This window comes from Cetorhinus maximus, chromosome 10 (genome assembly GCF_964194155.1).
Source record: "Cetorhinus maximus chromosome 10, sCetMax3.hap1.1, whole genome shotgun sequence".
Classification (NCBI taxonomy): Eukaryota; Metazoa; Chordata; class Chondrichthyes; order Lamniformes; family Cetorhinidae; genus Cetorhinus; species Cetorhinus maximus.
This window is the reverse complement of record NC_135888.1, coordinates 126,570,758-126,593,383: the sequence shown is the minus strand read 5'-3', so window position 1 is coordinate 126,593,383 and position 22,626 is coordinate 126,570,758. Positions and strand designations below refer to the sequence as shown.

General features: G+C 43.7%; 1 protein-coding gene across 3 annotated transcripts in view; it reads left to right on the top strand.

Annotated features, from left to right (window-relative positions):
• rad50 (RAD50 homolog, double strand break repair protein) overlaps nucleotides 1-22,626 on the top strand; it is a 175,668-nt gene that overhangs the window by 15,878 nt on the left and 137,164 nt on the right. For all 3 annotated transcript variants that reach the window (XM_078551113.1, XM_078551114.1, XM_078551115.1), the window contains exons 3-6: nucleotides 2,988-3,071; nucleotides 18,519-18,670; nucleotides 20,434-20,619; nucleotides 21,562-21,766. In XM_078551113.1, coding sequence (XP_078407239.1) covers nucleotides 2,988-3,071; nucleotides 18,519-18,670; nucleotides 20,434-20,619; nucleotides 21,562-21,766 — 627 coding nt within the window. The remainder of the gene's footprint in view (nucleotides 1-2,987; nucleotides 3,072-18,518; nucleotides 18,671-20,433; nucleotides 20,620-21,561; nucleotides 21,767-22,626) is intronic.

Below are 22,626 nucleotides of genomic sequence, written 5' to 3'. Positions count from 1 at the left end.
ACCAACACACCGGCTCCATACTATCTCTATCCTATTGAGTACATAAACATGTAATTTTGCCAACCAGTTATTCTAAAGGATGTATATTATCCAAACATAGTTAAGACACATATACAAAGACCTTGGTTCTTACAACTCAAGACTGTTTGTGTTTCATCAAAGCCCCCTCTTTGTCCATTGTTCAGCTTTCCATATCTAAGCTAAAACCATTTTGTCCCTTCCCTTGTCTGAGAGAGGAGCACACTTAATCTAACTTATGTCCTTGCTTGTGTCTCTAGTCTGACTCTCAAGGCTATGCAATGTCCATCTGGTTTTCTTCAACTGTTAATAAGTTTAGCATCAATGGCTGCCTGGAGATTTAAGTGTGATCAGCAACGCCTTACTGTGTTTTCTTTTAATATATTTAATTTCCCCCTGACACTCCGTTTATTTTTTTGGTCATCTTTGTTGGTTTTTAAAACTTTCCCAACCCTCTGGCTTACCACGAATTTTTGCCACATTATGTTTTTTCTTTCAATTTGATACTGTCCTTAACTTCCAACAATGGTTGGTTTATCCCCTTCCTTGAACCCTTCTTCCTCACTGGGATATATCATTGTTTAGAGTCATGACCAATTTTCTTTAAACGTCTGCCATTGTTCATCAACTGTCTTTTCTGTTAAACTGCTTTCCCAGTCCACTCCAGCCAACTCTGCCCTCATTCCATTGTAATTACCCTTATTTAAGTTTAGCACAATTGTTTCCGACCCAAGTTTCTCACTCTCAAACTGAATGCTAAATTCTACATGTTATGGTCATTGTTTCCTAGGGGATCATTTATTAAACCTGCCCCATTATACATTACAAGATCCAAAACAGCCTGAACCATGGTTGGGTTCACAACATATTGTTCGAAGAAACTGTCCTGAATACACTCTGAATTCTTGCTCATGTCTACCTCTGCCAATTTGATTTTCCAAGTCTACATGAAGATTAAAGTCACCCATTATTAATGTACTGCCTTTTTTACATGCCTTCATTATCCCTTGATTTATTCTCTGTCCTACAATGTTGCTACTGTCAGGGGGCCTATAGACTACTCCCACCAGTGTCGTCTTCCCCATGTTATTTCTTACCTCCACCCATATGGATTCTACATCTTCCGATCCAAGATCCTTTCTTGCTGTCGTACTTATTCCATCTCGTACTAACAAAACTACCCCACCACCCTTTCCTTCCTGCCTGTCCTTTTGAAAAGTCACATACCCCTGAATATTTAGTTCCCAGCTTTGATCTCCTGTAACCACGTACCCATAATGGCTATAAGATCATACCCATTAACCTCTATTTGTGCCGTTAATTCATTAATTTTGTTCCGAATATTATGTGTGTTTAAGTAAACAGCCATTAATTTTGTCTTTTTACTGTTTTTTTCCCCTTTTGACCCTATTTGCTACTTTTTTTGTTGTTTGTACACTTTGCCCTTCCTGTCACACTCTGGGTATCATTACCTAAACAACTGCCCTGCAAGGCTGCCATGTCCTTTTACTTTGCAAGTCTACGTACCTCTTTTCCAGAATCCTCCCCCACCTCTATTTAGTTGAAAGCACTTTCTACAGCCCTAGTTATTTGCTTCGCCAGGACACTGGTCCTAGCACACTGAAGAGACATGCTCTGGAAGCTTTTTGTCTTGCACTCATCAGGACAGTTGCAAGAATGCCAAATTTCCAAGAGAGCAACAGTTTGCACTGCCTGGGATGCTGATTAGTTGGAAAGTCGACTCTGGTCAGGGCATTGCCATGGAGAATGTGCCAGGGAACTATGGACTCCAATGTTTTTGTTTAATTCAAAAAAGATGCAATGCCTGACATGTTCCTTTTGCCTATAGAGGAGAGGTCCCTCTGTGTGAGTATATGTAGCTTCTAGCAAGTAAAAGTGAGCCACATTTAAAATTAAATTAGAACTGGGAGCACCTGGACCTGAAGGCATATCACAAAAATGGGAGCCAACTTGAGGGGCGGGAAAGGAGATGGCAGCTGTAGCTACTGGGAGGTTGCAATGCATAGAGGCAGAAGCAACTGGGAGGATTTGAGAGGGTGAGAACTGATTTTAGGAAGGGAGGCAGAAGAGCCTGGTTGTGTTGGGGCACTTAATCACTTAACCATAGGAAATGCAGGATCGGACCTGATTCAAGGTAGCAACAGAGGCTCCCTTTGACCACAATTTGTCTTGTATAGCGAGTGGCATACTTATTTTTATTCATTCATGGGATGTGGGCGTCGCTGGCTGGGCCAGCATTTATTGCCCATCCCTAATGGCCCTTGTTCAGAGGGCATTTAAGAATCAACTGTGGGTCAGCAGATTTCCTTCCCATTAGTGAGCCGGATCCGGTTTTTACAACAATCGACAATTAGACTTTTAATTCCAGATTTTTATTGAACTCAAATTCCGCCAGATTTGAACCCGGGTCCCCAGGGTATTACCCTGGGTCTCTGGATTACTCGTCCAGTGACAATACCACTACGCCATTGCCTCCCCAGTGGCATCATGCCTGAGTTAAAGATATTATGGCGTTAAACTGTTACCTGTAAAGGAAGAATGTGCAGGGTTATGGGGAGAAGGCGGGTCAATGGCACTAGGTGAATTAATCATTTGGAGAGCTGATGCAGACACATTGGGCCAAATGGCCGCCTCCCCTGCACCGTAACAACCCTGTGATGACTAGCATAGCAGTGATAATTGAGGAAGAAGACGGTGCAGTAAATTGGTTTCAACACAATTTAAAGGCTTTTGTTTCCTATGGGGAAATGAACCATTTATAGTTATTCTATACTTAACTCTATCTAGTTATCATTGGTTTTAACTATTTGTTTTATGCCAATTTATTAAAAAATATATTGTGGAGTTTTTGAACAATTTTCATCTTCGAACGACTTGCCAAATTTACTGGAAGGGAATCAAACATTTACTTCTTTGGCATATGTTTTACCTCTTTTTTCCTATTGCAGACAATAATCGAGTGCTTGAAGTACATTTGTACAGGTGACTTCCCTCCTGGAACTAAAGGACAAACATTTGTACATGACCCAAAGGTAGGACAGATTTATGAAAGTGCACATGATACCTTTAACTCATTTGAAGCGATTTAACCTTTTTTGCTTAAAATTATTTTTGATTCAAAAGGTGAGCAAGCAAATTATACCTTTCTGTCAAATTCCAGACACTCCCTTCTCTAATAACTAACTACAATTTTCAGCTGTTAAACCTGTTAATCTTATAGGAAACGACTTGTCTTCAAGGTAATAAACTTTTAAAAATGTTCACCCTGTGATACCACACTGGCAGTTTTAAATGCTCGCGTTGCCGATTTGAAATTGTGGTATTACCTGCTTATAAGCTGGATTTTGTTCTTATTTGTTCAAGTTTAAATAACGCAGATTTAGTCTTGCTTCTGATTGACAGAAGATCTGTAGTTTGGGAATCCTGAAGACAAAGGCTTGCATTTGATGCCGCTTTCCCTGTATCATCAACCACAGTCCAACCGGATGCTGATAACAAGGGAGGCAAAAAGATGATGTACTCATTCTTTGATGATGCCCTAAGTTTCATTTGTCCGAAAAACTGATTCTGCAAGACATGCTTTACATTATTGTAGGGAAACGGGACGACTTATAATGTAACCTGGAAAAGGAAAACCGTACTTTTTAACTGTCCTCGTTGTAAACCTGTTGGTTTAAAGTTGTAATGCTCCGAGCTGTTAAGTGTTATTCATATTATTGAACAACTAAAATAATCCAACTTCAGTTGGAAGTGGACAGATAGGTTGTGACTGGCCTATGTTAGCATTTTGCCAATGCGTTTTTGCTACCCACATTCAGCTTGACTTATTCTCAGCCTGAGGTACAATGGGCTTGCTGTTGCATGTCAATGCAGTGACATGGACATATAAACATACAAATTAGGAGCAGATGTAGGCCATTCTGGCCCTTGAGTCTGCTCTGCCATTTGATATGATCATGGCTGATCTGATTGTGGCTTCAACTCTACTTTCTTGTCTACCCCCTTATACCCTTAGATTCTTGATTGACAAAGGAGTCAATCTAACTCAGCCTTAAAAATATTCAATTACCCTGCCTCCACTGGCGAACAGAATTCCACAGACTAACAATGTTCTGAGAGAAAAAAATTCTCCTTCTTAACTCCTTCTTAAATGGGAGACCCCTTATTTTTAAACAGTGTCCCTTAGTCCTAGTCTCCCCCATAAGGGAAAACATCCTTTCAGTATCCACCCTGTCAAATCCCCTGAGAAGCTTATAAGTTTCAATAAGATAACTTCTCTTTCTTCTAAACTCCAATAGATGCAGGCCCAACTGTCCAACCTTTCCTCATAAGATAACCACCTTGCCTCCAGAATCAGTCAAATGAACTTCTGTGAACAGCTTCTAAAGTAGTTACGCCCTTCCTTAAGTACAGAAACCAAAACTGTGCACAGTGCTCCAGATGTGGTTTCACCAATGTCCTGTACAACTGGAACAAAACTTCCCCACTTTTATCACAAGAATCACAGAATTTTAATGGCACAGAAGGAGGCCATTCAGCCCATTGTGTCTGCACTGGCTCTCCAAATGAGCATTATGACCTAGTGCCAGAGAGCTCTCAAGGCCACGTGTGCCCTGCGCTTACGGGAAACCCGAGATTGCTGCAAATCCCAATGCTCCTGCAGCCTGGCTTTCGGGATCCAGGCAGAATTGGACAAATTAGTGTGCTTTCCTGAACAAGGCACCTGTCACCTCCCGGTTGCCCTTGTGCGTCTCTCACTGGGAGATGCTGCATCGGTCCCCAGTGAAGCCCTGAACGGAGCCACTAGCAAAGACGTTTAAGGCGGTGATGACCTTCCATGTCACCAGCATGGGATTGCCTCCAAGTCCTTGTGGCCACAGGTCATCATTGGAGAAGCTGGCAGATCAATAAACTTCAACATCCCATTTGCCTTCCCAATAACTTGCTGTACCCGCATACTAACTTCTTGTAAGTCATGTACTAGGATACCCAGATCACTCTGTACTGCAGAGTTCTGCAATCTTTCTCCATGTAAATAATATACTGCTTTTCTGTCCTTCCTTCCAAAGTGGACAAGTTCACATTTTCCCACATTATATTCTGCCAAATCTTTGTCTACTCACTTAACCTATCTATGCCCCTCTGCATATTCCTTATGTCCTCTTCACAACTTGCTCTCTTATTTCTCTCTGTGTCGTCAGCAAATTTAGCAACCATACATTTGGTCCCTTCACCTTTGTCATTGATATAAATTGGAAACAGTTGAGGCCTCAGTACCAACCCCTATGGCCTGTAGTTTCCTGCTTTCTGCCTCCCTCATTTATTGAATGGAGGAGTTAGATTTGCTATTTTCCAATCTGATGGGATCTTTCCAGGGTCTTGGGAATTTTGGAAGGTCACAACCAATGCATCTACTATCTCTGCAGCCACTTTTAAGACTCTAGGATGAAATTCACTAGGACCTGAGGACTTGTCAGCCTTTAGTTCTAATAGTTTTCTCAACGGCCTTTCCCCGGTGATTGAAATTGTCCTAAGACCCTCCCTCCCTCCCTTTTACCTTCAGATTTACATATATTTTTAGGATGTTATCTGTGCTTTCTACAGTGAAGACAGACACAAAATATCAACAGAAGAAACAATGGGGAAAGAATGATGTGTGAAAGTAGAAACAAACTTCCTTTCATATTGCATTAATTATGTCAAGTGATACCTGAAAATGTCCAGAGCAAATCAATTGCTTTTGGAGTGTAGTTGTTCTTGATAATATGGGTGAACACAGTAGCTAATTTTGTAAAATGGCAAGATCCCACATACACAGCAAAGGAGATAACTGAGCAGTTAATCTGTTCTGATGTTGGTTCAGCCAGCATTGTGGAAGAATTTGCTCTTTGAGAGACAGACAGGAGCTTGGTTTAGCATTGTAGCTGAAAGACTGACAATGCATCAGCCTACTCATACTGCACTGACATACCAGCCTAGGTCACCTGCTCTAATCCTGGAAAGATGATTGAAGCCACAAACCTCTGACTGGTGAGAGTGCTACCAATGATCAACCTGACAGTGATGGAGAAGAGAGTTTACCTAAGAGTTCTCTTCATATGGTGCCAAAGCAAGTTAGACATGTTAATGGCTTGAACTATTTTCCAACAGTTTCTTCATGTCTTTATAGCAGAAAGGTGGTTTCCATAAACAGGTTGGGCTTCCATGCTTTGACCCCTGCACCCTTATCGGTAACATATATTAATAGTTACCCATAAAATTGTAGTATTGAATTTGCTAGAGTCACAGTACATTTAACAACAACAACCTGCATTTATATAGGACCTTTTAACTTTGTAAGACATTGCAAGGCACTTCACAGGAGCGTTATCAAACATAATTTGACACCAAGCCATATAAGGAGACATTAGCATAGATGAACAAAGTTTTGTCCAGGGAAGTGGATTTTAAGAAGCACCTTAAAGGAGGAGAGAGAAGTAGAGATGTTTAGGGAGGGACTTCCAGAGCATACAGCCTCAGCAACGGAAGGCACAGCCACCAGTGGCCGGGCAACTAAAATCAGAACGCACAAGGCCAAAATTGGCCGAGCACAGAGATATCGGAGCATTGTAGGGCTGGAGGGGATTGCAAAGGTCAAAAGGGCAATACCATGGTGGGATTTGAAAACAATAATGCAAGTTTTAAAATTACCCAGGAACCATGTAGGTCAGTGAACGTAGGGGCGATGGATGAATGGGATTTGGTGCGTTTTAGGGATATGGGCAGCAGTGTTTTGGATGAGTTGAAATTTATGGAGCATGGAAGATGAGTAGCCGGCTGGGATGGCATTAGAATTGTTACCACGAGGTGAGAAGGGGTGGACTGGCTCTCCTCTATTCAACCTCCTCGGTTGGTCACCACAAAAGTATAAGTTTCTTTTTCATGAGGATATTCTTTTTCCAAATCAGAATGCATTTTACTTAACCTGTGAGCAATAGGAGCCAATCAAACAAGGTTTTCTTGAGTCAAAGAACAAATTTATTAACCACTAAACCCAAGAAAAATAATAAAAATACAACATCAAGCATTCGGCCCTCATGCAGTCATTCGAGCGTGTATCAGAGTGTGCGCAAACGCACACACCTATCAGAAATAAGGGGAGTTCGAGTCCGAAATAAAAGGTACAATATATACGGTCAATATATATTGTCCTTGAGGCATAGATTTTAAATGCTGTGGCTGATTTAAGTTAGCTGGTTTCTTGGATGCGGTCAGATGTGGTTGCATCTATTACGAGATCTCAGTTCACTGGTAGGTTTTTGGTAGAGCTGGTTTCTTGAACCAGGAGACATGCTTATTCTAAAAGAAAGAGGGAGAGAGTGCAGACCTCAGCTTGTTTTCTCCGCTGATGGCTTTTTTGACACCGACTGTGGCACTTGCAATCTCTCACTAGTGGCTGGCAGCCTTGCCTTGAGATACTTCAGCCTTTGTACATTTCCAAGAGGTTTTGGGTGTGTCTTTCTGTGGCAGCCATTGTTTCAATATCCAGTACATTGCATTTTTAATGTCTCTTTCTTAGACAGCTATAAATTTCGATGGGTATCTGCATTATAGGAAATCCCTCTCTTCACTCTCCCCTGAGGGTGACATTTTTTAAGCAGTTTGCCCTGTCTCAATTCAAATTGCAAAATTCCCAGTCTGAATGTTGAAAAACCATATTTTCAAAAATAAACAGGGTATAGCCTCATGACACCTCCCCATCACAAAGAAATGAAATGAGATTCACTCTCATTTCATTACAAGGTATGAAAAAAATACAAAACAAAAAAACCACATTCACTCCCATGCACTCTGTTAGCCTTGGTATGGATTATCCCATCAGTTCTAACTGGGTCTCTAAGTTCTGGACAGGGTGCCCACAATCACATTCAATTCCTCTGCAATGTGGGTGATTTTTGGGTGATATGGTTAGAGAAACAAATCCCAACAGAATACCTTGCATTTTGATTTTTGAATTTCTCCACAGAGATCAAAGGGTTGTGGTTGGTATAGACTGTGGTGTTTTTTTAAAAATTCATTCACGGGATGTGGGCTTCACTGGCTGGGCCAGGATTTATTGCCCATCCCTAGTTGCCCTTGAGAAGGTGGTGGTGAGCTGCCTTCTTGAACCGCTGCAGTCCATGTGGTGTAGGTACACCCGCAGTGCTGTTAGGGAGGGAGCTTCAGGATTTTGACCCAGTGACAGTGAAGGAATGGCGATATATTTCCAAGTCAGGATGGTGGGTGAGTTGGAGGGGAACTACCCGGTGGTGGTGTTCCCGCCTATCTGCATCCTTCTAGATGGTTGTGGTTGTTGGTTTGGATGATGCTGTCTAAGGAGCCTTGATGAAATCCTGCAGTGAATCTTGTAGATGGTACACACTGCTACTGTACATGGAGGGAGTGAACGTTTGTGGATGTGGTGCCAATCAAGTGGGCGACTTTGTTCTTGGCAGTGTCAAGCTTCTTGAGTGTTTTAGGAGCTGCACACCTCCAGGAAAGTGGGGAGTATCCCATCACATTTCTGATTTGTGCCTTGTAGATGGTGGACAGGCTTTAGGGACTCGGGAGGCAAGTTACTCGTCACAGGATTCCTAGTCTCTGACCTGCTCTTGTAGCCACATTATTTATATGGTTAGTCCAGTTCAGTTTCTGGTCAATGGTCAACCCTTGGGTGTTGATAGTAGGAGATTCAGTGATGGTAATGCCATTGAACGTCAAGGGGCGATGGTTAGATTCTCTCTTGTTGGAGATGGTCATTGCTTGGCACTTGTGTGGGGTGAATGTTACTTGCCACTTGTCAGCCCAAGTCTGGATATTGTCCAGATCTTGTTGCATTTAGACATGGACTGCTTCAGTATCTGGGGAGTTATGAATGGTGCTGAACATTGTGCAATCATCAGCGAACATCCCAACTTCTGACCTTACGATGGAAGGAGATTCATTGATGAAGCAGGTGAAGATGGTTGGGCCAAGGACACTACCCTGAGGAACTCCTGCGGTGATGTCTTGGAGTCGAGATGATTGACCTCCAACAGCCACAACCATCTTCCTTTGTGCTAGGTATAACACCAACCAGTGGAGAATTTTCCCCCGATTCCCATCAACTCCATTTTTGCTAGGGCTCCTTGATACCACACTCAGTCAAAAATGTCCTTGATGTCGAGGGCAGTCACTCTCTGTATCCATTTCAGACAGCCATCTCAAAGTGTTTGTGAGCCAGTTATAAGCCTAGGGATTCTTCTTCTACTGCGGAATACTGTTTCTGATTTTTGATCAGTTTTTTGGAGAAGTACCCGATTGGCGTGTCTATTCCTGATTCGTCCTTCTGGAGGAGGACGGCCCCATCCTGAGGTCACTAGCATCGATGGCTACTTTAAATAGTTGCTTAAAGTCTGGAGCTGCGAGCAGTGGTTTATTTATTAAGATGGCTTTCAGCTTCTTGAAAGCTGTCTGACGTTTCTCGATCCATACTACTTTTGCTTTTTTCTCCTGTCAGTGGGGCAGCTACAGGGCTGCAGTTTGGGATAAACTTGTGGTAGAGCTTACAGAGATGGGAGAGCAACTAGTTGCAAGTTCAGGGCTAGGGCAGGGGGAACCCTTAGAAGAACACCGATGAGCTAGGGGAAGGGGGAGATGTGGCTCGAGGCAGCTGAATAGATGGTCTCTCCCTTTGGTGGTAAAGAAGTCCATGAGTTTCTCGCACTTATTGTTGGAGGGGGCAGAGGAGAGCAGTTTAAGATGGTTTGCAAAAGGGGAAAGAAGATGGGGGTTATCTTTGCGTTCCAGGTTGGTCCCAGTGAGCAGTTTTGGTCGAGGCCAGCAGCACTCAATAATGTTTTATGTGGTCCGGCCAGATCTGGTGGTGAATGGTTAAACCAGTTGTCCACCACATCCATTCAAGTCTGTGTCCTGTGGGCTTAAGGGGGTGGAGATTAGGACTGTCCCAGGGGAAGCAGCCAGGGTGAGGGAGAGTAATGGTTTTATTTCAGACAAGAGCATCAATGGTGGAAGTGAGGACACAGTTGAGTAAATCAGTAGCTGGTAGTGGTGAATGGAGGGCCAAAGGCTAGACAGTTGGGATTTTGAAAGTACAGTTGTAAGTGAATTGGGAGAGAGTTTTTACATGGAGGGTCAAGAAGGGAATAGATTGGGAGGGAAAAGGAGGATGTGAAAAGGAGGACTAATACAAGGAAGTAATCAGTGATAGCCTTATCTATGACGCAATGGGAGTAACAAGGCTACATGAGATGTCAGAGTCAAGTGGATGGCCATGAATATGGATTGGGGAATTTATATGGAGCGAGATTGAGAGACTAGGAGGGCAGTGAACTCAGAAAAGAGAGAGGGAGAGTACGAGGAATCCAAGCACGTTTTATTATCTCTTCTTAAAAGTAGAAAATAATGCATTGCTGTACCAATGTGTATTGGCTAAACGTTCTTCGTCAGATTTATTTGCAAATTAATGAATATACAGATGTTAAATAGTGCAGTTACTGAACAATACCTAATAATTGAAATTAGCCCAGAAAGGCTCAAAGTATCTTTTTAAAATAAAGAGTTTGGAGTGTACTTTCAGAAGACTTTTGGATGACTGTGATTGCGAAAGAAAGTGAGTGTGGAGTTTGGACTAATGTTACATCTCACAATTTGAGATGCATGAAGTGGCATATAGCATCCATGAGTCTCTGCTTCAGCTTTGGCTGTGTCAGCATCACAGACTAACATCCGTATTCTGCCAACATTTACAAATGTGGTTAACAATGTGATAATGAGCAGACAATCTGTTTTGTTCTGTTGCTTGAGGGATAGATTTTGGCCAAGACACCAGGGATAACTTCCTTGCTTTTCTTCAAAATAGTGCCATAGGATCTTCTACATCAGCTGAACAGGCAGATGGGACCTTGGTTTAACATCCCATTTGAAAGTCCCTGTGGATGCCTACGAACTCTATGAACCCTGATAGTGCAGTGCTCCCTCAGTACTCCACTGGTGTGTCAGCCTTGATTTTCATGCGCTCAAGCCCTGGAGTGGGACTTCAACCTAGAGCCGAATGGACCTAGGCGAGAGTGCTGCCAACTAATCCATAGCTGAGTTCAGAGACCAGGCAAGTCCAGAATGTGCAACAAGTTAGAGACATAAGCCAGGTGGGGAGCAGGGATGGGATGGTTTGACACCTTGTGAAAGTTCCTTGCACCTTTTTCATTGTTTCAGCTTCTAGTAAAGCCATGTCTGTTCTTGATTGCAGTCAGAATATTCATGATATTTCAAAAAAACCCTGGCCATCGACATTAAGTCGCCATGCAAATTCGGTTTGAGTTCATTAATCTTTGCTGGGGCCATTATGATGATCTTGGTTATTTTCGACATTGAAAATTTTTCCTCACTTTTATTTGCAAGCTATCTACTTGGGTGCAGCTCTCATCAGATTCATCTCCTGGATGAAAAATAGTTTAATCAACTATGGCCTCTTTAGAACCAGGGGGTCACAGTCTGAAGATATGGCGTAGACCATTTAGGACTGAGATGAGGAGAAATCTCTTCACCCAGAGAGTGATGAGCCTGTGGAATTCGTTACCACAGAAAGTAGTTGAGACCAAAACATTGTCTGTTTTCAAGAAGGAGTTAGATATAGCTCTCGGGGCGAAAGGGATCAAAGGGTATGGGGAGAAAGCGGGAGCAGGCTATTGAGTTGGATGATCAGCCATGATCATAATGAATGGCGGAGCAGGCTTGAAGGGCCGAATGGCCTAAACCTCCTAGTTTCTATGTTTTGCCTTTAAGCTGTCTATGGAAGTGAGAACCTGCGGCTGAGAGACTCGACCAGACTACATCAAAGATTAAATATAGAAAATTCCTGTTAAAATAAAAAGGCCAGATTTGCACGTGTATTTGGAGACTAATGCTCAGAGCAGTTCAGTCACTGTCAACTTTTATAAAGCTTTGAAATTTGTAAACAGGACAGGAAAGTGAATGTGTGATGTTGTAAGATTATCCTCCCATCCCAGGGAGGTAACCAATTTCAAAATAGCACAGAGATCTAGTAATGCTCAAAATGAACAGTCATCTTTAAGAAGCAAGGTAAGGGGTGTGAACCTGATAGTCTTGCTCATGTTTTTCACCAGAAATTTGGTGTTAATGGACTTTTCCCCATAATATCTTTAAGTCGGGTTCACAACAAAAGCATGCCAAGTCTCTTTTGAGTCATCTATGTGTGTGCTGTGAATGTGATAATATGCAGGAGGGCTCTTTACTGTACCAGATGGGATTTCCCCACTGTCATTCGGTTTATTTTCAGGTACAATGTCTTGTCTGGCTGTCTGAGAGCCATTTTTCAAATGAGCTATGCAGCAATTTTAATTGAGTAAAATAAAAAAAATAATTACCAGGACAATTCGGCTAGGTGCTGCATTGGCACGGTGTGCTGCATTGGCACGGTGTGCTGCGTTGGCACGGTGTGCTGCGTTGGCACGGTGTGCTGCATTGGCAGCTTGTGCGCCTGTCTATTTCTAAACTCCAAGCGACCCTTGAACCCAACCAATTTGGTTTGGCGCGAACTGCCCGACCTGGAATCTGGCAAGACCTGTAAACCAGCAAAGCTTCGGTCCTGTGGTTACTGATTTTGAGACACTGGACCTGCAATTGCACATAAACAGAAGAGCACTTGGAAATATCCAAGTAATTGAATCAATTTACAAGCCTTTTCTTCAGGGTGCATTTGCTGCAGTTCAGCAATCGGCAAGATTTTCGTGTACAAGTGAGGTGATATTTCTGGCCACTGTAGATATCAGCCTTGGTTCGGTGTTCACAGTCTCTCGTAAGAGTGAGAAAGCTACGGGTTCAAGTTCCACTTCAGAGACCTGAGCCACAAAATCTAGGCTGACACGCCGATGGTGTGCTGAGAAGGTGCTGCACTCTCACAGGTGCCATCTTTGGGATGAGAGGTTAAACTGAGGCTCGTCTGTCCTCCCAAGGTGGATGGGAAAGGTCTCATGGCACTGTATTGAAGAAGAGCAGGGGCGTTCTGCCCAGACTCCGAGACAATATTTATCGTTCAACCAACATCATGTAAGCTGATTATCTGGACATTATCCCAATGCTTTTTGTTGACCTGCCTGTGTGCAAATTGCTTGTTGCATTTGGAATTGAAAACATTTATAATTATACGACTGGATATTTAAATTAGCACAAGATATTTTGCATATCCGACATTGAACTTTATTGAAAACCTAGTAATAACATTAATATCTCCTCAATATAAATGACTTGTAAAGAGCTTGATTTGGAGTGTTGTTTTGTATGGACGTGTGACATGGACCTTACGGAAAGATGAGACCAGTTAGCTGAATGGTTTTGAAATGTGTGTTTGGAGGAGAATGGAAAGGATCAACTGGACAGAAAAAGCGACAAATGGAACGCTGTGGAGAGTTTAATGAACAAAAAATTTGTTGAACATAGTTAGCAAAAGGCAGAGAGACTGGGCAGGGTGCACCTTAAGAGGAAGCAGACTTGTAAAAGAAGTTATGGAGGGGAAATTACAAGGAAAAAGAGGAAGAGGAAGGAAGAGAATATAAATGTTAAATGGCTTGAAAATTGAAGGAAAGTTATTGGCAAATGAAAAGACTGGCACAGGATAGAGAGATAGGAAAAGACTACCAGGAGCCAAGGACTGTCCTTCGGGCAGATAAGTGGTGAAATTAATAACTGAAATTTAAACTGTGAACAAAATTTGTGCATTTAAAATGTGCATGGGAAGGAAAGTTGAAGGCTTTGTTTAATTGATTTAAATCTGTCAACCATAAGCAGTGCTATATGGTTACTATTTCCTACACTGTAGGCACCTTTAAATATCAGACCAAGTTACTTTGGCCTGAATTTTTACTCTTGCGTTGGGTGCACACAGTCAGCGGAAGTCCCAGCTGCGCAAATCTGATTTCTGAAAATGTTCTGAGGTTGGGTGGAGGGAGAAGGAGGGGGAATGGGCTTTACTGGAGTCATGGCCGCCAGCCCCCAGAAAGAGACCGTAGGCATCCACAGGAACTGCCGGGGCTCCCAGCTGTGGGGGGAAAATAGAATGAAACAAAAAATACCCGCCAGCACTCACTTCACATTCCCAGATGCTCCCCATAGTCATCCATGCCATCTTTATGCACCCCATGGCCCTTCATACCCTGGATGCCAATTTATGCCCCTCCACACACACACACACACACACACCCCCCACCCCACCCCCCCATGGTCACTCATACCCTCCATCTCCCCCTCCCATAGCCTTTTATAGCCTGTACCCCAACTCATGCCAACCGTGTCCCCCACCCACCACCTTGCCCTTGCATCCTCCATGCCATGTCACCCCAGTATCCACCATGGGCAGATCTCAGGATCCGTGCTGAGGTGAAATAAAGTTTTTAAGTATAAATTGATGAAATTCACAATTTGAAAAAACCCCCTCATTAATAAAAATCCATTTACTACATTTAAAATCCTTTAATCCCTTCTGAGAGCAAGCATTTGTATTCATCGTCCCAGATCAAAGACTTTATAAGCACTTAGAGCTATCAATCAAACCGTGAACTGGCAGGAACCCTAACGTGACAATGATAGGTTGGGAAATCAGTCATGGAGCACTAATCGTGTATTGGTGGCCCTCAGGTTATGTCAACAGATAGAGTGAATTAGCAAGCGCTGATTTTCTTCAACACTGCAAGATAGAGCAAAATTTTGCCCTCGTCGGGCGGGCGGGAATGGTCAGGAATCCGACCGCTCGCGTTCGGGGTCCGACCGCAATTTAACACAGGCAGGCTAATTAAGGCCCGCTCAGTGTGATAGGCGTATTGCAGCGCTCAGCACCGCCTGTATGTATGGGCGGGGGGAGGGCGAGCTGGGAACTTTGCCCATGTGCACAGGTGCATGCAGGAAAAGCTCCCTGAGGCACAGAGCTGCCTCAGGGAGATGAAGACGCGAAAAATTAAAAATAACGCATTTTAAGATGTTAAGAAACATGTCCCCTCATGTGAGTCACATGAGCAGGGACGTGTTAGAAATTAGTATGAACATTTAAAATTTTTTTTTAATGACGGATCGAAACCTCATCCCGCTCATGGGTGAGGTTTCGCAAAAAGTGCAAAGGCTGCTTCAATATAATTCAGTTAGATCGCTAATGGCCTTAATAGGCCTTTTAATTGTCGGCGGGCACGCTGCCAACTCCCGCGCGCTAACCAAAATATCGCGCGAGTGTGCGATGACATCAGGACACTCGCCCGATGTCAATGCGTGGCATTTTATGCCCGTTTGGGTCAGACGTGCGCCCGAATGCCGGGTGAAAAATTCTGCCCATAGTGTTTTTTTCCCCAAATATTTAAAGGGCAGGAGATTTAAAATCCTTAATAGCTTGAAAGCTTGCTTTGACAGCCCCCTTGACAGTTCTGATGAGCTTGACAATTCCAATGAGTTTATCCACTTTTTACACACATTCATATCTAATTTTAACAATCCCAAAGGGCACTTGGCCTCTCCTAAAGGGCACCTTACCTCTCCTAAAGGTGTCCCAGGACCATATCTAAAAGGGTACCTTACCTCTCCAAATAACTCCGGTAAATTTAGATCTTCTCCTACCAGGTCTAAAGTGCGCGAGTTGTATTTCCCACTCCTTGTGAAAATTCAATCAGACTGAATGCAGCTGCACTTTAACATGTGTAGCTGACTCCATGAACCATGCATGCCTAAAGTTTGACCCGCCCTGTTTCCCCCACCTGTGAAAATGATGGGGGCTGGGTTTTGGGGGCAAGACCTAAGGATTTAGGCCTACATAAGAATATAAGAAATAAGAGTGGGGTGGATCACACAGTCCATCGAGCCTGCTCCAACATTCAATACGATCATAGCTGATCTTGGGCTTCAACTACATTTTCCGCCCCCCCCCCCACTCCCCATATCCCTTAATTTCCTGAGAGACCAAAAATCTGTCTATCCCGGCCTTAAATGCATTCAATGATGGAGCATCCACAACCCTCTGCGGTAGAGACTTCCACAGGTTCACAACAGTTTGAGTGAAGTAATTCCTCCTCATCTCAGCCCTAAATGATCGGCTGTTTATCCTGAGACTACGCCCCCATGTTTTAGATTCCCTGACCAGCAGGAACAATCTCTGTGTTCACTCTATCGAGCCCCTTCAGAATTTTGTAGGTTTCAATGAGATTGCCTCTTAATCTTTTAACTCCAGGGACTATAAGCCCAGTTTACTCAGCCTGCCATCATAGGACAACCTCCTCATTCCAGGGACCAATTTAGTGAACCTTTGCTGTACTGCCTCCAATAGAAGTATATCCTTTCTTAACGTTTCGAGTCTGTATGACTTCTTCAGAGCTAAAGAGAAGTAAAATCATGATCCATCATAAAATCCACCTCTTAGCTCTGAAGGAGGAGCATACGGACTCAAAACGTTAACTCTGTTTCTCTCTCTCCACGGATGCTGCTGAGTTTTTCCAGCATTTTCTGTTTTACTTTCAGATTTCCAGCATCTGCAGTATTTTGTTTTTATACCTTTTTTTTTAAATGTAGAGACCGAAACTGCGCGCACTGCTCCAGATGTGATCTTACCAAAACCCTGTACAATCGTAGCAAGCCTCCTTTATCCCTGTACTCCAATCCTCTTGCAATAAAGGCCAACATCCCATTTGCCTTCCTAACTGCTTTGCTGCACCTGCATTTTAATTTTGCGTCCCTTGTATGAGCACACCCAAGTCTCTTTGAACATCAATTCTTACAAGTTTCACACCTGTTAATATTCTGCTTTTTTTATTCTTACCAAATAACTTCACACTTCCCTAAATTGTACTCCATTTGCCATCTTGTTGCCCACTCACTTAACCTGTCTATATCTCTTAGCAGCCTCTCTATGTCCTCCCCACTGTTTGCCTTTCCACCTAGTTTGATATAATCCACAAATTTAGATACAATGTTCTCAGTCTCTTCAGGCTATATTAACAGACAGGTCATTAACATAGATTGTAAATAGCAGAGACCCCAGCACTGATCCTTGCGGCACTCCACTATTCACTGCCTGCCGGCTTGAAAATGCCCTTTTATACCCACTCTGTTTTCTATCCGTTAACCAATCCTCTATCCCTGTTAATATATTACCCCGAACGCCATGAGCCCATATCTGGCCTATTAATCTTTTGTGCAGCTCCTTATCGAATACCTTTTGGAAATCCAGGTATGCTACATCCAATGGCTCCCCTTTATCTACCCTACTAGTTACATCCTCAAAAAACTCTAATAAACTTGTCAAACAAGGCTTCCCTTTAGTAAAACCATGTTGACTTGTTTTAATCGCCTGGTGCTATTTTCACAAAGGCAGAGAGCCTCTTTGCGTGAAAATTCAGGCTTTAGTTTTTGTGCGCTAGTATAGTGAAGATGCTTGCTATGTTAAGGTATAAAAAAATTTAAACCTCTACTTCTAGCATTTAAACCTCAGTTTGGAAATCAGAATATTTGTGTTTTGGTTTCAATTGCTGCTACAAGTTTTGATTTGTAAAGCACTATATAAAAATGCAAGCCTTTCTTTACAAGTAATATATTGCATGTCTGCATTGGTGCTGCGTTAGAGTCTTTCAGTCCCAAGATTAGAGTGCTATAGGGCTTATTGTTGATATAAGATGATAGAACATCCAGGCGCTGTATCCATACTTCCACGTTAAAGCTACTTTTGGTACTTAACTAACAACCAATTGCCACATGTTGATCACCTAACTGACTGTCTGGCGAGACTACTTTCTTGCCCATTTTATTTCTGTGCCCCTTCTGAATTTTTTGAACATTAGGGGGCGCACTTCAGTATCTTTAGCATCAGCTGTGGCTCAATTGATAGCACACTCACCTCTGATTCAAAAGGTTGTTGGTTCAAGTCAAGTTTCAGGACTTGAGGACAACAGCCTAGTCTGACAGCCCAGTGCAGTACTGAGTGAGTGCTGCCGGTGGAAATTATTGTCTTAAAGAGGATATCAAAGATCTGTTTCCAAGAACCACATGCAAGTTATCTCCAGTGGTCAATATTTATCAATCAACATCACAAAGACAGGTTATCTGATCATTCTCTCATTGCTGTTTTTTGGAGTTTGCTGTGCACAAATTAGCTGCTGCATTTTTCACATTACAACAGTGCCCATGTTTCAAAAGGAATTTAACTGGCTGTAAAGCGCTTTGGGACGTCCAGTGTTCGTGAAAGGCTTCAAGTCTTTTTTGGGTCTTTTTGCTTGAGAGCCAAAAGCCTTTGCAGCCTTTTTCACAGTCTTCACAGTTCAGTTTTCCTATTTTGTTTGCAAGTCTTTGCAATGGCATAAATCTAAAGGATGAAGCTGATAGAGGCTTAATTTATCAATAGCTTTTGTATGTGATTTTTTTATTGGCGTTGCTCATAGCTATTACTGTAAAATGAACATCCTTTATTTTTAATAAAGGTTGCCCATGAAACTGATGTGCGAGCGCAAATCCGTCTACAGTTTCGAGATGTGAATGGAGGAGTAGTGGCTGTGCAGAGGTCAATGCTTTGCACACAGAAAGGAAAAAAGACTGAATTCAAAACGCTGGAGGGGGTGATCACACGAATGAAGTGAGTGCAACGGAACATGAAAAATTGTGTATTATATAGTTGTCTTAACCAGACAACTGTCCCCCCTCAATTTATTGTGGTTACTATTCAATTTTTTGTGACATTCCTCAAGGCGCTTAAGAACATGACAAGCATTATTATTCGTTGACCAAGCTCTTGGATATTGTGACAGCGGCAGCAGTGGAGAGAAAGAACCTCCACTTCCCCCTGTGCTGTTAGGAGTTTGGGAATCAACACTTGTAAGTTTTGGCTGCCACTTCTTCAGTCAGGTTGGGAACATGCGTCAGGTGGCGTCATCTGTCCCTATTTCGGGGGCCAATGCCTTACAAGGTGTGAATGTTTTGCATTAGATCAGTGTTAAATTAGTGAAATGTGGAAGGAAAAAAACTTCTTGCAGAGCAAACAGTGAGTGACCCTCACTGTCCAGCCGGCAGTAAGGAGCGAGTGTCCCTCACTGTCCAGCTGGCAGTAAGGAGCGAGTGTCCCTCACTGTCCAGCCGGCAGTAAGGAGCGAGTGTCCCTCACTGTCCAGCCGGCAGTAAGGAGCGAGTGTCCCTCACTGTCCAGCCGGCAGTAAGGAGCGAGTGTCCCTCACTGTCCAGCCGGCAGTAAGGAGCGAGTGTCCCTCACTGTCCAGCCGGCAGTAAGGAGCGAGTGTCCCTCACTGTCCAGCCGGCAGTAAGGAGCGAGTGTCCCTCACTGTCCAGCCGGCAGTAAGGAGCGAGTGTCCCTCACTGTCCAGCCGGCAGTAAGGAGCGAGTGTCCTTCACTGTCCAGCCGGCAGTAAGGAGCGAGTGTCCCTCACTGTCCAGCCGGCAGTAAGGAGCGAGTGTCCCTCACTGTCCAGCCGGCAGTAAGGAGCGAGTGTCCCTCACTGTCCAGCCGGCAGTAAGGAGCGAGTGTCCCTCACTGTCCAGCCGGCAGTAAGGAGCGAGTGTCCCTCACTGTCCAGCCGGCAGTAAGGAGCGAGTGTCCCTCACTGTCCAGCCGGCAGTAAGGAGCGAGTGTCCCTCACTGTCCGGCCGGCAGTAAGGAGCGAGTGTCCCTCACTGTCCGGCCGGCAGTAAGGAGCGAGTGTCCCTCACTGTCCGGCCGGCAGTAAGGAGCGAGTGTCCCTCACTGTCCGGCCGGCAGTAAGGAGCGAGTGTCCCTCACTGTCCAGCCGGCAGTAAGGAGCGAGTGTCCCTCACTGTCCAGCCGGCAGTAAGGAGCGAGTGTCCCTCACTGTCCAGCCGGCAGTAAGGAGCGAGTGTCCTTCACTGTCCAGCCGGCAGTAAGGAGCGAGTGTCCCTCACTGTCCAGCCGGCAGTAAGGAGCGAGTGTCCCTCACTGTCCAGCCGGCAGTAAGGAGCGAGTGTCCCTCACTGTCCAGCCGGCAGTAAGGAGCGAGTGTCCCTCACTGTCCAGCCGGCAGTAAGGAGCGAGTGTCCCTCACTGTCCAGCCGGCAGTAAGGAGCGAGTGTCCCTCACTGTCCAGCCGGCAGTAAGGAGCGAGTGTCCCTCACTGTCCAGCCGGCAGTAAGGAGTGAGTGTCCCTCACTGTCTAGCTGGAAGTCTCTTTCTATCCAGTTTGGAGTAAGTAGTGAGGACTCCTGTCCATTTGTGGTGTTGCTGTCATGGTGGTCATACTAGTTTGTGTCTCAGATGATCCCACCTCGGAGAGAGAATGTGGATTTAGGTGCCTCTTTTGGGGCAGGGTGGGGGAAGGATGATGTTCAGAAAAGGAAGAGAAATTATGAAAAACCCTTCTACATTTTTTAAAGGCACGGGGAGAAGGTCAGCTTGAGTTCGAAATGTGCAGAGTTGGACCGGGAGATGATCAGCGCATTAGGTGTATCGAAAGCCGTGTTAAACAACGTAATTTTCTGTCATCAAGAAGATTCAAACTGGCCTTTGAGTGAAGGAAAAGCTCTGAAACAGAAATTTGATGAGATTTTCTCAGCTACAAGGTAAGTTATTTCCCTTTTTAAAGGACTTGCCTTTATCTGGATGAGTGAAGTTGAGTGCAGTTTTCCTGCAACGACTTGGGTGTAAGTGAACGTCTTAATTATAGAAGTCATTTTTCACAAGGCTGGGTTTACCTTCTGTTTCTTGATTTGGCATTTACAGACCTACGAACATCAGGGAAGAGCCGTTGGACTTTATATCTTCTGATCTATGTATGCCAGTGGGTCACGATGGTGTAAATTTTGCCCAATGTACAATCTATGATCTAGTCTTGTTTTTTATGCAAGATTTCATTGACAAGCCTGTGTGGCCCTTGACCTTAACATTCAAAGTATTCAGGATGTAGTGGGGCAGGGGAAACAATGACCCATTTTATTTCTAGCAAATAGTCCATATGAATCAATAGGCCTCATTATCACTCTTCCGCATTAACATTCAGGCGCTTTTCTTAATGTTATTGCGACTAACCAGGTTTCTTTGTGAATACCAAAGCAAAATAGTTGTTTGGTAGTACAGAACTTGAGTATTGCTGGAAAAACTACTTTTTTTTGCTGAAGCTTTTCGTCTTGCACTCATCAGGACAATTCACATGAAAATACCAATGCCGTGGGGAAAGAACATTTTTATACAGAATGGGGAAAGAGTGCTGATTAGTTGGCAAGTGCACTCTGAATTGGTAGAGGCATTGCCATTGAGGATGCACCAGTTGATGTTGACTGACAGTTAACTGTCAAGCATGGTTTGAAATTTGTCTCTTTTCACAGAAAATACTTTGCACCAAGGCTGACCCTGTATTGAAAATGCATCCTTGGTGACTATCTGTTTGAAAATGCAAAAGTGAATGTGCAATCGGAATATTACCATGTTAGGGGTGTCTTCAGAGGTTTACTGTGAACAGTCAGGTTGAATGAATGCATAATCTCTATTTTGCCCTTTTATTGCAGATATATTAAAGCTCTGGAAACATTGCGCCAGGTTCGTCTGAAGCAGTCACAGTCAGTCCGAGAGTACCAAGTGGAGCTCAAGTACCTGAAGCAGAACAAAGAAAAAGCCCACGACATTCAGGGTCAGCTCGCTGACAAAGAGACCCAGCTGTCTGCTTCAAAGGAGAATGTCCAATCGATTGAAAATCAGATTGCTCCCTTAGAGGTAACGCTTTTTTTATTCATTCAAGAGATGTGGGCTTCGCTGGCTAGGCGAAATAAATTTCCATGCAAATGCAGGAGATGTAGCATTTGATCTTTTATCTCCTCTCTCCTCATTGTCCAAGGCCCCAAGCACACTTCCCTGGTGAAGCAGTGATTTACGTGCACTACTTTCAGTCAGGTTGCTGTATTCACTGATCACAATATGGGTCTCCTCTACATCAGGGAGACCAAATGCAGAGTGGGTGACCACTTTGCAGAACTCCTCCTCTCAGTCTGCAAGCATGACCCCAAGCTTCCAGTGGCCTGTCATTTTAATTACTTTGCTCTCACGCTGACATCTCTGACCTCGGTCTGCTACATCATTCCAGTGAAGCTCAGTGTAAGCGTGAGGAACAGCACCTCATCTTTCGATTAAGCACTTTACAGCCTCCCAGACTGAACAGTAATTTCAGACCATGAACTCTGACTCCCCCATTTTGTTTCCTTTTCTTTGCATGTCTCGATTTTTCTCTCATTTTTGCTTTCAGACAGTAGCACATCTGTTGTAGGCATGTATTTTCTTTCTTTGTTTCTTTTCTTACCCAATCGCCATTCCCTTTGGCCATGTAAGACTAACTCTTCTGTCATTGCCTGTCCTGTCATCCACCCTACCATAGACCTTCCTTTTATACTTGTCCCATGCACCCCTTGCTCAAAACCTATTACATTTCTAATATTTCCTAGTTCTGATTAAAATTCTTCAACCTGAAACATTGAGAAGCTTCCAGAGTGGGCAACGAAATGTGCCTTCAGATTCATAACTGGTTAACAATGGCGTACAGCAGGCGAGGTAGTCTTCCTGGTGGATTTGGACTGAGTAGG